The 13,202-nt window shown below is 53.3% G+C and overlaps 1 protein-coding gene across 1 annotated transcript; it reads left to right on the top strand.

The window, feature by feature from the left end:
* The first annotated feature begins 6,472 nt into the window (after window positions 1-6,472).
* SLC32A1 (solute carrier family 32 member 1) lies at window positions 6,473-10,269 on the top strand. The gene is made up of 2 exons (XM_027693935.1): window positions 6,473-7,265; window positions 8,115-10,269. The coding sequence occupies exons 1-2, from the start codon at window positions 6,894-6,896 to the stop codon at window positions 9,300-9,302; spliced, it is 1,560 nt and encodes a 519-aa protein (XP_027549736.1). The 5' UTR covers window positions 6,473-6,893; the 3' UTR covers window positions 9,303-10,269.
* The last annotated feature ends 2,933 nt before the right edge of the window (window positions 10,270-13,202 follow it).

A 13,202-nucleotide genomic window follows, 5' to 3' on the forward strand; every position in this document is an offset into this window, starting at 1 on the left:
GAGCTGTCTTTCCCTTTGGATAAAGCAATGACATACCTCACCTTGCCCTTTGGCTTTCCTTAGGACACAGCAATGGTGTTTTTCTGGGTTGAGATTTTTACTGTACTCTTAAATGGTTTTTATTTTTGGTCTCTGCAAAAAAATTTGACCCAAACTGATTGATGATACCCACATGCAGAGGCTGCACATCCAAATCCTGCTACTGGAAACAGCAGGCTCCACAAATTCAGGTGGGGTTCAGGTTCAGAGACCCAGCTGCAATTTTCCCAGTAGCAGAAGTCCCAGGGTTAGGAGTACCCAGTTTGTGCCACTCCAAAACATCGAGCAAGAACCTGTTAAAGGAAGATACACAAACTTCTGTCTGCTGCCTTCCCTTGTTGGCCTTGGCTGAGCACCAGGAATATCACAAAGGAGGGGCCAGGTTTTCCCAGTGTGCTAGTCTTGGCTTTTGGATGGGGCTGGGAGACATTTGCAAGAGATGTGAGTAACTGTGTGTGTTGCTGACCTGCTTTTATCAGAAATGGACACAAAAAGGAGAATGAAAATGGACAGATGGGGGATGGAGCTGGCTGAGAGTGAACCCTCCTGACAAGAAACACCCCAAAGGCAAGCTGGCTTCTGGCGCTGTCCCTCTGCTCGGAGAGGCTCTTCCTCACTGCATGCACAGATGGAATAAAATTAAGAAAAAAATAACATTTAAAAAAAGGAAAAAATACAGAAAAAATATAATTATATAAAAGCTTTCCAGTACTGGAGCGTCATCTGACCACAGGCTCCTTAGGGAGAAATTTCCTGTACAAACCAGCCACCGTTCATTACAGCAGCTTTTATTCTGTGCTTTGAAACATTATGTGTGGTCACCACTAGTTAACTATGGCTAGAGGTAATGCAGACTCCCTGTAACTTGTGCTTTCTTTGCAGGTTGCCCCCAATTTTGCTTAAAATCACCAAAAAAAAAAAAAGCAAACCCAAAAATAATGTTATGCTGGAGGAAAACAGTCGATCTAGGACTAAGGATCACAAAAATCTAATTACAAAAAGCAGCACTTAAGCTCCACAACTGCAGCAGAAGAGCTTTTTATTTGAAAGTTGACATTGAAAAGCTTGGCACCTATGAAGTATGTGCTTTCCTTTCCCAGTCCATAGTCATTTCCTGTGAAATACAAGCGCATGTATATATATGAATATTTAATTTGACATTGATGAAGCTTTATGTATTAAGTCCATGAAAATGCTGTTAAGCTCATGGGAACAATAAAATTTTTGTTGTGAGCTGGGAATTTGGTACTGCAAGTGCCCAATTGTTATCACTTAATTTTGATGTCAACCATAAAGACAAACCACAAGTTAAATTTAATTCCGTCTTATTGGAAGTATTGTGGTCAAATTGCAAATGAATTTTTAGCTTATAGATGATAATGGTTTATCGGGGCTCCTCCCTTCTGGGAAATGAAAGTCACAGAAATTCATTTATAAACTGTCTCCCAAGTTAGAGATGAGAAACTGTCTATTTTGCAAATAGCGAGGTTAAATCAAGATGCCTTTATTTAGTTTTTACATATTCTCCAGGCAAATTTTCTTACTGTAAGACATGTTAATCTAAAATGATGATATTCACAGCCCTTTATATGCTCAGTCTTTGTTTTGTGTCTCTATAATTTAGGCAGCCATTTTGTGTTCAGTAAAAAAATTAAATAAAGAGGGGACATCCGCTGTGGGCTTTCTCCTGGAGACTTTACCTTTGGATTTTAATGTGTTATGGTTATTTTATTGCAGCGTTTGTCAGCCTGGCTGCAGTTGTCCTTGTCTTGAACACCAAACTGTGAATTCAGCCTCAACAGCCAGAGCACAAAACAAGCAGCAGCTTGTGTGATTCTACATCCAGCATTTTTGCCTTGTACCTTCAGCATGTCGGTCAGCTCTAAACATGGGCAACAGGGATCAGGTGGAACCCAAGGCTTGGGGCACTCCAGCATGCTGGACTGCATCCCACAGCCCGTCCTCCCCTCCAAAACCCACTCACCACATCCTGATACCGAGGCCTTTCCCTTCCCTACCCTCCTGAAATTCCCAGAGCTATTAACTAGGTCACGGGAGCTGGTCCCAATCCAGCAGTTTGTCTAATTGCCTTTTTACACTATACTGTGCAACTCTTTATTATCCTGTCAGAGTTCCCAACGTGGTATCAGAGGAGGCACAGGAGGCCAAGCTGGGATGAAGGGCACTGCTGTGCAGCCACTCATGGACGAGAGCTGAGAATAAGCTCGTTCATCACTGATGCTGTGGGGATGGCACCTAGAGGGGCTTTTGGCAGTGGCCGGGGGAAGGAGGACTGCTTCCCACTCCTGGGATCACCTCTCTAAGTACCCAGGTACATGTCCAGAGGGGTGACTGCTGCTCTGAGAGTGACTGCCTGGGCTGACTGCACGATGTCTGCTCCATGGGCAGAAGTGACCAGAGAATCTTCTCAGCTAGTTAAGCAGGTGCCCCTCAGCCTTCTTGTTTCTGCAGCTGGCAGCTCTGCTGGAGATGCCTGGCAGCAGATTTTTAGGAATTATTATGGCATGAGCAAGGAAACTGAGCAGGAATCAGAGGGTTACACACCTGCATTCAGATACCCACACTTTTCGTGAGTATTGCAAAGGAGGGTGAGAATGAACAAGCAGGATTTACAAGTCCCCCTTTTCACATGGTCACGATTTGCAACCCAGCGTGTTTGTGGCAGTTCACAGCCCACCAAAAGCCCAGGTGAATCAAATCCTTTGGGGGTTGGGAGCCTGACTGAGCAGTGAACCTGCCCTGCTCCCAAATAATCACACCTTCATGCAACTGGCACTGTGCTGTGCACCCAGCAGCATGGAGAGGGGCTGGCAGTGAGGGCTGTAGAAAATCCACCCGCCCAGCATTGGCCTTCCCTGCTTCCCTTAAATGATTTTTGAGCACGAATAGGTCTTTTCCCTCAGTTTGTTAATCAGAAGACCCAGCCACAAATCCCACGAGCCTTCTCTGAAGAGATAAGGCAGTCGCTCCTCTGGCTAGATGTGGCGTTTCCTAGGGAGGATGGGGAGGTCTGGATGAGCTGTTCTCCGCAGAAGCAGGGCTGCACACCCCCAGGGCTGCTCGAGGGAGTACAGGAGACATCCATCCCGCCCCGGGGAGCGGCTGCGGAGAAAGCAGCTAGTGCCAGAGCCCCCCGGCGTCAGCTCTGGCAGAGGGGAGGCTGCTGCTCGCTCTTTGGCTTCGTCTGAAACGATTTGCAGCTCAAGCGCCTCTCTGAGAGCCGCTAACCTTTCGATGAGGTTTGGCACCGTTATCCTGCTTGGGTTAATTGGGAGTTAGGGAGAGTTCAGGAGTGACGCGGCTGCCTCCATCTGTCGGTCCGTCCGTCCGTCCATCGATCCGTCCCTCCAACCTCCCACGGCTCGCTCAGCTCCCGCTCCCCGGCGCGCTGCGGGCAGGGATGGGGAGAGAAGTAGAGGTAAATGCCCCGACCCCCCTCTCCGTCTCTCCGGGCTCCGCTTTCCTCTCTTCGTCTCCCTCTTTTCTCTGTGTGTCCCGTCCCCCGCCCCCTCTTTTCTGTGTGCTTTCTCCCCTATTTCAGCCGCCGGTAGAAGTTCGAGGTGGATTTCTTTTCTTTTTTTTTTCCCAGGTGCTACTGCAGAAAGTCTTTTTCTCCCTCTCCTGGGAAAGGGGCAGGAGCGAGCTGCCGTCCCAGGGTCTGGCTAGGGCGGCTCCGAGGTGCGCACCATCAGCGCGGGGGTGGGGGAGGCGTGTGCTGGCTGAGCTCCTGGCGTTAAAACCGGGTGGGCACAGCGGGACTGCGGCATCCCCTGCTCCTGTATCCCTCGGACCTCGCCAGAACCTGAACTCCTTACCATCCTCTGCATCCCCCGGCAACTCTGCGCATCGCCCGCACCCCCTCTCTCTCAGTTTCCTACCCATCTCGGTGTCCGACGAGGCTCAGCAGCCCCCTGGCGTTCTGTAGGGTGTCAGAGTGAGGGGTTCCCCGAGCAAAGAGGGGGCACAGCTGCGTCCAGCAGCGGGAAAAGAGACTCCCCCAACCCCAGGGCATCCCTGGCCGGAGGAACGGCCCGAGGCCCCCGCGGAGGACGAGGGTCCCACGGCCCTCCAGAGGAGTCCCTGCCCGGGGGCAGCCTCTCTGCACTGGCCCCGAGAACCTGGACTTACTTTCGAGATCCCTGTGGGGTTTTTTGTTTGGAGTTTTTGGTTGGTTTGTTGCTTTTTAGAGGCTTTTGTTTGGTTTTGGTGGGCTTGGGTTTGTTTGTTTGTTTGTTTGTTTGTTTTTAATGTTGTTGGTTTGGGGTTTTGTTCGGGTTAAAATATTATTTTAAATTTAATATTTATTTACCTATTTATATGTTTATTTATTTATTTGTCTTCGTTTGGGATTTTTTTCCCTAAGAGGTATCTACCCAGCCTGACACATCCGTCACACTCTGGATGCTCAACGAGCAACCGAAAGCCCGTCTCCTCCACCCCTGGCACGATCATAGAAAGACTTGGGTTGGAAGGGACCTTAAAGATCATTGAAATGGCTGGGACTCTCTTCCTCTCCCCGGCATCTAGGGGTGCTGGTTGGGGGTGCGGCGTGATGTCCGGCGGGGCCGTCTTAGGGCTCTCAGATGAGGTTTGGATGTGCTGGGGCAGGGGCGAAGATGTGTCAAGGCGATTTAAGGAAATATTCACGTACCAGACAGAGGGTTTGATGAATTTTCGTTCCTTCTTCCCTGATGCCCCTTGCAGCCTCCAGAAACGGGTCTCCTTCATGCCTTCTTTCACAAAAACCTCTTTTTAGGATAAATAAAATTAATAATAATAAAAAGAAAAAGAAATCGTTGGATTAATCCCTCGAGGTGTTCGTCGTAGCAGTCATTTTCCAGTGGTGAGAAGAGGCGAAACAGCAATTGCAGTGACGGCCCGAGCCCAATGCATCCTCCTCTGGCTGATTTTCGTTTTCCCTTGTTAAACCACAGCCCGTCAAGACGATGGTAAACTCGGGGCCAAGCCTTTCGCCGCTCGGCTTTCTCGACCTATTTGTGCATTGACATGTAATAATTCCTCCGCAAAGCCTCCTCCGCTACCATCCAAAAGCCCCATTTTTGCGGAGCTGGCTGTAGCAGCAGCTACCCCATCCTTGCACCGGGAGCCGGGAACAGCAGCCGAGACACCTCTTAGGGGTAAAGACCTCACTGGGGATATTTATTTGGGGCGAGGGTTTTACGCCTTTCAGCCTCTTTGCACACAATTTTCTTTCAGATTCTGTGGGGGGGGAAGAAAACAAAACAAAACAAAAAAAAGGTATTTAAGGAGGGTATTTGAGGTTTCTTTCCCTAGGAGGAGGGGAAGATTCGTTCCCCACCACTGCTCAGAGCCGCAGCCCACCTGCAATCGCAGCCCGAACGCTCCCTCTCCACTCCCCCAACAACGATATTGGGAAATAATTTAATGCTGGCTTTTCCACTCATCTGTAGTAAAACAATGCTCTTTTTTACCTTCCAAAATAGCAAGCGAAACACAGATTCCAACCTCCCTCCCCCTGCCTTTCAAAGGACATATATATATATATATATAATTCCAATTTTTTTAATAAAACAACGATTTAAGGGCTCCCTCGCCGCAGAGAGGACGTGCTCTCCGCACACCGCTCCAAAATGCCATTAGTCCCCTTGCCACCCTGCACTTGTCTGTGCCACAGCACAGCACCGGGATATCCCGTTGCCGTTGTTGGCTGTGTTGGCCGCGTTGGCCGCTCATCTCGGAAAAATTCGAAATAAATAAAAAATCGTAAGGCTTTTGACTGACAGAGGAGTATAAGCGCTTGGAAACAAAACTAAAATATCGGTATTTCATTTAAAGAAAGGAGAATCTCAGCATTAGCTGGGGGGGACGGAGAGCTCTGCACTGAGCATCCTGCCGGGTGCCGGTGCAGTGCTGGTGCGGTGCCGCCCGGTTGAGGGCCCCGACCGGGAGCGGGGCCCCGTGTCCCGCCGGTTTTGGAGCTTATGGATCGCGGGAATCGTTACATCCAGCTGAGCTCTCGCTCCCTGTGCTCGAGTGGCCACGCACCGCTGTGCTCCCCACGTAGGGTCCGCTGCCCAGGCCGCCCTCCGCCTCCGAAGGGGCCGCGCATTTTGGGGGGCAGAAAAAAGCAAAAGAAGGGAGTGCGAGGAGGAAAATCCCGTTAAGAACCGGTCAATAGACGCCTGTCCGCCTCTTCAGCGGAGCTCTTTTGTTTCTCTGTGGGGAAGCGACTGGCAGCCAGGGGCCCGCGGGCGGGTGCGGGGCAGGTGCGGGGCAGGGCGGGCAGCGCAGGGGCTGCGGAGCCGGGCAGAGGTGGGGGGGGTCCGCGCTGCGGCGATGCTGGCGGGGCCCGGCGGGCGTGGGTGGGGCGGGAGAAGAGTGCGGGGGGGCTGGGCTTGGCCGGGGACGCTGGTACCTCCCCCAGAAATGCAGTAATTCTCTCCCCTCTCCTCTCCGTGAGGTGGGCGCACTGCGATGGAGACGCAGCGCGCTCTACCAGGGGCTTGCGCTGCCCGTCTGGTGACATCCTCCGGCTGCTGACTGCCCCCCATCCTGCCCGGCTCGTCCCCCGACCCCACAGCGGGGCCCGGCGGAGCGGCGCGGAGCAGCGCGGAGTGGGCGGCGGAGCGTGCGGGCCCGCTCCCCCCGCAGCGGTGTCATGCCCCTGGGCACCCCGGCCGGGAGCCGCCCGCACTGCGCCGGGACGCGGAGGTAGCGGCTCGGAGCAGCCACCCGCAGCCGTCCAAAGCCGGGCGTCCAGCTCCCGTCCGCCGCCCCGCCGTCCGCCTGCCCCGTCGGGATTTTCCCTTCCCTGAGGATCTGCTAACAGTGGAGTCACCCGAGCCGCAATCATGGCCACCCTCCTCCGCAGCAAGCTCTCCAACGTGGCCACCTCGGTGTCCCACAAATCGCAGGCGAAGATGAGCGGAATGTTCGCCAGGATGGGCTTCCAGGCAGCCACCGACGAGGAGGCGGTGGGGTTCGCCCACTGCGACGACCTGGACATGGAGCATCGGCAGGGGCTGCAAATGGACATCCTCAAATCCGAGGGCGGAGAGGAGGGTGCAGAGACGCCCCTGGAGGGGGACATCCACTACCAGCGGGACGGCACCGGGCCCCTGCCGCCCTCCGCCTCCAAGGAGGCCTGCTCCGAGCTCTCTGGGCAGGGCAAGCCCAAGATCACCGCATGGGAGGCGGGATGGAACGTCACCAACGCCATCCAGGTACGGCCACCGCTGCGCCGCCACCGCCGCTGGGCACCAGACAGTGCTCCCTTATCCTGAGCCCAATCCCGCTCCGCGATCCGCACCCGGCCGGCTGCTGCGGGCTGATTGCAAACCCGCTTTAAAAGAAAGGGAAAGAAGGCAGAAAAGGGAATAGAAGGGGAAAAATATATGAAAGATAGAGATAAAAATGGGGGGGGAAGGAAAGCAAAAGAAAGAAATATTAAAAAATAAAAGGAAACTAAAAGCCCCCAGCAGGGTTCTCTGCTTTGCCCCCCCACCCCAGAGGAGGGCACAGTGCCAGGGAGGGGCCCGAGCCCCAGCCCTATCCCACTGTGGCTCCCACAGGGCTGGGGCTGGCCAATGTCCCCATCAGGTTACCCCAACACATGGGCTAGGGGGACAGGGGGGACAGGGAGCCCAGGGGGTGACCAGGCTGGTGGCAGGATTGCACCAGGGTGGGCCTGGTCTGCTGCCTCCGGAGGTCCCCAGCTATGAGGGTCTTGGTGCACTGAGAGGGGCTAGCGACAGAGAAGGTAGAGACTGGGGGCAAAGCCCGGGCGCTGAAACCACACTCACTATTTCTGGGTGCTGCGGTGTGAGATCATGCGGGTGTGCGGGTGTGACTGTGGGGGTAGCACGTCAGCCAGGGAGGGTGGTGCATCACCGTGTGTGGCTGTGGCTGCATGGCGTGGTTGTGCGATCAACTGCGTGGGTGTGATGGTGGTGCCAGTGAGGCAGCGAGAGCACATGTGACTGTGATGATGCAGCTGCATGTGCTCTGCTGCAGGTGTGGGCCTGGTCCCCTCCACCACTGAGCAACACGGTTTCCATTTTGTCTCTTTCTAGGGGATGTTTGTTCTGGGCCTGCCCTATGCCATCCTTCATGGTGGATACCTAGGACTCTTTTTAATAATTTTTGCAGCAGTGGTTTGCTGCTACACTGGGAAAATCCTTATTGCCTGTCTTTACGAAGAGAATGAGGATGGGGAGATAGTCAGGGTGAGAGACTCCTACGTGGACATCGCAAACGCGTGCTGCGCGCCTCGCTTCCCCACCCTTGGGGGCAGAATTGTGAACGTGGCTCAGATCATTGAACTGGTCATGACCTGCATCCTCTATGTGGTGGTCAGTGGGAATCTGATGTACAACAGCTTCCCCAACCTGCCCGTCTCCCAGAAATCGTGGTCCATCATTGCCACAGCAGTGCTCCTGCCTTGTGCATTCTTGAAGAACCTCAAGGCAGTCTCCAAGTTCAGCTTGCTCTGCACATTAGCCCACTTTGTCATCAACATCTTGGTGATTGCCTACTGCCTCTCCAGGGCACGCGACTGGGCCTGGGACAAAGTCAAATTTTACATTGATGTAAAGAAATTTCCCATCTCCATTGGCATCATTGTCTTCAGCTACACCTCTCAGATCTTTCTGCCTTCCTTGGAGGGGAACATGCAGAACCCCAAGGAGTTTCATTGCATGATGAACTGGACTCACATAGCAGCTTGCATCCTTAAGGGACTCTTTGCCTTGGTCGCCTACCTGACGTGGGCTGATGAGACCAAGGAGGTCATTACAGACAACTTGCCATCCACCATTAGGGCAGTAGTCAACATTTTCTTGGTGGCCAAAGCCTTGCTCTCGTATCCCTTGCCATTCTTTGCAGCTGTGGAAGTCCTGGAGCGGTCCCTTTTCCAAGATGGAAGCAGGGCTTTCTTCCCCAACTGCTACGGGGGTGATGGTCGGCTTAAATCCTGGGGACTCACCCTCAGGTGTGCCCTGGTAGTTTTCACCCTGCTCATGGCTATCTATGTCCCCCATTTTGCCCTCCTGATGGGTCTTACTGGAAGCCTGACAGGCGCAGGGCTCTGTTTCCTGCTCCCCAGTCTTTTCCACCTCAAACTCTTGTGGAGGAAGCTCTTGTGGCACCATGTCTTCTTTGATGTTGCCATTTTTGTTATAGGTGGTATCTGCAGCGTCTCTGGGTTCATCCACTCTTTAGAAGGCCTCATAGAGGCCTTCAGAACCAATGCTGAAGACTAAGGAGGGGCCGGAGTTGGTGCAGTAAGAGAATCGCATCGAACATCCGCATAGCCAAATAATTCTGCATCCCTTTAATGGAAAGAGTCATTATTTTCGTTATGTGCATCCAACAAATTCTATATCATAGAATCTGCAAATTAAAGGAAATAAGATGAAAGTGCTCTCCCTGATGTCTTTTTAAAAAAGCTCAGATTTAAATATATTTTTTTGTTATTTAGATTTTTTTAGAAGGAAATTATCTGGTGCCCCACTCCTGTCTCCTCACTCGTTGCCTGAAGCTTGGCCCCCCACAAATGGCCGGTTGGGAAACAGTTGCAGTTTTCAGTACTCCTCACAGATATGCAATTCAGCGTTTCAGGAGCTGAAACACAGGTGCCAATCCCATGGGATTGGGTCACTGCGCTCACAAACGGAAGCAAACCCATCGTGGGTGCTGGGAGCAGGGACCTTCATTTTACACTTTGTGAGATGGATGTAGATGAGACCCAGATTGTATGACCAGCCCAACAAGCCCAAGCAGCAGCTGACGACCAGCAATGCCACTTACCTGCAATGTTTACACCGTTGTCACATAGGTGTCAGGACTGCTTAATTCTTCCATCCAAATCCATACCGAGGAACGGAGCTTCCCATCGACTACAATGTGTTGCCTCTGGTTGAAATCGCAGCCCTGGAGTCCACTTCCCAGTGACTTTTGTTTCATTTTAACAATCGTTATTTCTAAATTATGAAAAGCTAAAAAAAAAAATACATATTGTTGGATTTGACGTCGTTTCAGGATACAGAACAAAACTACAACACAATTCATTTTGTGCAATCTACCAGATCCGTGGAGCTGTTTCCAATGTATGTGTGGTGTCATTGTGGTAAATAAGATGAAAAATGTATATCAGAAAAAAAAAATCTATCTTTAACATATAATGTGGTACATAAATATATCGAAAAATAAAGAGAAAACATAGATGATGAGGCTGGCCTGTTTCGTAGGGGGCTTGGAGCAGCAGGGCAGGGACAGAGGGGCGTTCATCCTTCCCCCATCGGGAGTACCACACATTCTCGGGGGAAAGTCGGGGCAGCGCCGGGTCGTTATCGACAGTGGGATTAAGCTGTTTGCAAGAGGTAGGGCACTTATATTTCGGGAAGGGGGTCGACTTACAGCTGGGGATGGGGCTGCTTTCGCCCCTTATCCCAGCTTTGCTTTACCCTGTAGTGGTCAGACTCCAGGGATGGATGGAATTTGCAGATATACCCCGAGTTTTTTCTCTGAATAACGGGAAAAAAAAACCGTCGCAAACAAAGGGGAAGAAATAAACGAAATAAAGGGCTGGGGGTACCCCTGGCTTGAACCAAATTCACCGAACCCTTCCCAGGGGTGCGGAGCATGGGGCTGATCCCCCCCGGGGGCTGTTTTTCCCGCAGCGGGGATTAGCCCCGCACTCCACACCCGTGATCGAAAACGCCTCGATTTACAGCAATTTAAAAGCTACAACAACTAATTGTCCGCCCGCTGCCGCTGCACAGCGAGGATGAGGATGAGGGGGACCCACCGCCAGCGTTCCCGTAGCACAGGCACAGCTGAGATCCCCGTGGGGCTCCTATTATTGCCCTCAAATCACGCCGAACCCCGGGAGGGGGTGAGGTGTCCCCCCATTTCCCCCGCCCGGTCCGGTGGCAGCGGGCAGCTCCGCAATGCGGTACCGGGGGTGGGAGGGGGGTTTTGGCACGAGCCGGGAAAGGGGCTGCGGGCAGGAGGGTGGGATATCCCTGCCTGCCCGGAGGAAAACGCATTTCGGGTGGTTTCCCGGGCAGCCTCCGAAAGGAAGAACAGGGAAGCTGTGGGGTCTATTCCGTCTGGGGTCAGGGACATGTGGCGCCGTGGCTGGGTGAGTGGGGGGGGCATCGTGGTGGGGCGCCTGGCCCCGGATTAGCCGCATTTCCTTCCATGGAGTGCCCATTCCTGGGGATATCCATCTATGTCCTATCTCCATTCTCAACCTTATCTCCGTCCATACCCCCATCATCTGCATCCTCACAACTATCCTAGTCCTCATCATTTTCATCCTCATCACCACTACCCCCATCCCGGTGCAGGTGATCCCTGATTACCGCCCGCCGCGGGCACCGTCAGCCCGATCCGACTTCCAGCCCGGGGCCGCCGCGGCGGCGCAGCGCCCTCGCCCGACGGCGCACCCGGCCCGGAGCCACCGCATCCACCCGCCGGGATACGGGATGCGCCTGGCCCGAAGCCACCGCATCCACCCGCCCGGGATGAGGAGAGCCAGTCCGGCTGGGGAGCTGGGTGAGGGGCTTCCCTTCAGGTGTGCCAGCTCTTTCTTCTTCTGCCCTGAGGTATCTGTTCCAGCTCTGTTTTCTTCTCAGGGACCAGCGTGGGAGGAGATCCAGCCCACCTCCCTGCCCTGTGCAGGGCTGAGATGACCCCTCGGATCCTGGCAGTAAGTGGAGAGCTGAGGAGCCCTGGCAGATTAACACACTCCTCTGCACATCTGTGGTTTGCATTTGCTCTGCACGTAGTGGTTAGAGGGTCTTTTTCTCTATATGTTCTGCACTGGGGAAGCAAAAGGACACAGCCAGGCTGGCTGCCATGCTGTGCCATGCCATGCCACAGCAGCACGTCAGCTGGCTCTCCTCTCCTGCTGGTAGCTGCTTGTGTCTGAAAATAGGATGCTCACAGACTAACCTGTCACGGTCTTTGTGTTTTACAGGGGCCAAATGTTCTCTGGTTCAGGACACATAATGATGGAAACCGTTTTATGAAGCTTTAACTTTTCAGAGGTCTTAAACCTAATTCAGCAACTTCCTTTCCCCACCGCCCCCTCCACTCCTTGTGAACAGAAATGGCTCCTGCTTTGACTATATTTGGGGCTGTAAGAAGAGTTGTGCCCTTTTTGTGACAATGGGGGGAAAGTCAGGGCTCCGTGCTCCCGTGCCTCAGGGTGCAGAGCAGGGAAGCACGAGTAGAGAGTGCCCTCAGTCCCTGCAAGGGCACCTCAAATCCCTGAGTTCTTCCTGGACACGGCCCCCAACAAGCCCCCGATTCCAGGGAGTAGAGATACCCCTGGCTGGAGGAACTCAGCGAGGCATTTATGCCTCGCCCGCGATGCCTGGCAGCCGGCTGTGCGGCTCCCAGGGATGACAGAGCATCTCAGCGTCTGGCTCGCTGCAGTTTTCAGCTGTGGTGGAGCTAATGATTACCCAGAGAGCCCCAACGAGCTTTGTCTCGCTGTCAGCTCTGCTCAAGCGCTTCCCTCTGTGTTCCTGCCGGGTGCCGACGGGCGCTCCCGGCTGACGTGCGACGAGCTTGCGAAACGAGCCCGCTCAGCAAGCCGAGCGATAAGCCGAGGCTTTGTCCTCTAAACTTGTCCGTGGCTGGAGCCAGCGTGGCTGTTGGTGCAACCCTTGTGACTTGGGCTCGGAATATGGGCAGCCCCTCCAGGCTGCCGCAGCAGACATTTTGATGCTGTGCTGGTGCCAGTGGGAGCCTACGCGGGCGCTGTGGGACATGTGCAGCCCTTACAGCAGGGGATGCAGTGGAGTGAGGAAAATAACCCTCAAAATAGCAGCAGGTTTAACTCGGACAAAGCAGAAATCTTCTGAAAAGCCAGCACGATGGCAAAGTCTGATCTCTGTTCCAAATGGCTTTTGTCTGCAGCTTCATAGCTTCTGGTCATGTGCTGCAGCAATCCTCTAAACCTTCTCACTCTGAAAACCAGACAAACAAAGGCCCTCTCTGCACTAGCAGGGAACAGATTTATTTTTCTCTCTGTCTTTACGGTTCCTCAAATACAATAGGGACCTCTGTTTGGGCTTGTTCCCTTGAGACGTAAGGGTAATACCAAATCTCTGTTATCCTCATGCACCCACACAGCTGTGCCACCCAAA

This window comes from Neopelma chrysocephalum, unplaced genomic scaffold (assembly GCF_003984885.1).
Source record: "Neopelma chrysocephalum unplaced genomic scaffold, ASM398488v2 Primary Assembly neopelma1_94, whole genome shotgun sequence".
Classification (NCBI taxonomy): domain Eukaryota; kingdom Metazoa; phylum Chordata; class Aves; order Passeriformes; family Pipridae; genus Neopelma; species Neopelma chrysocephalum.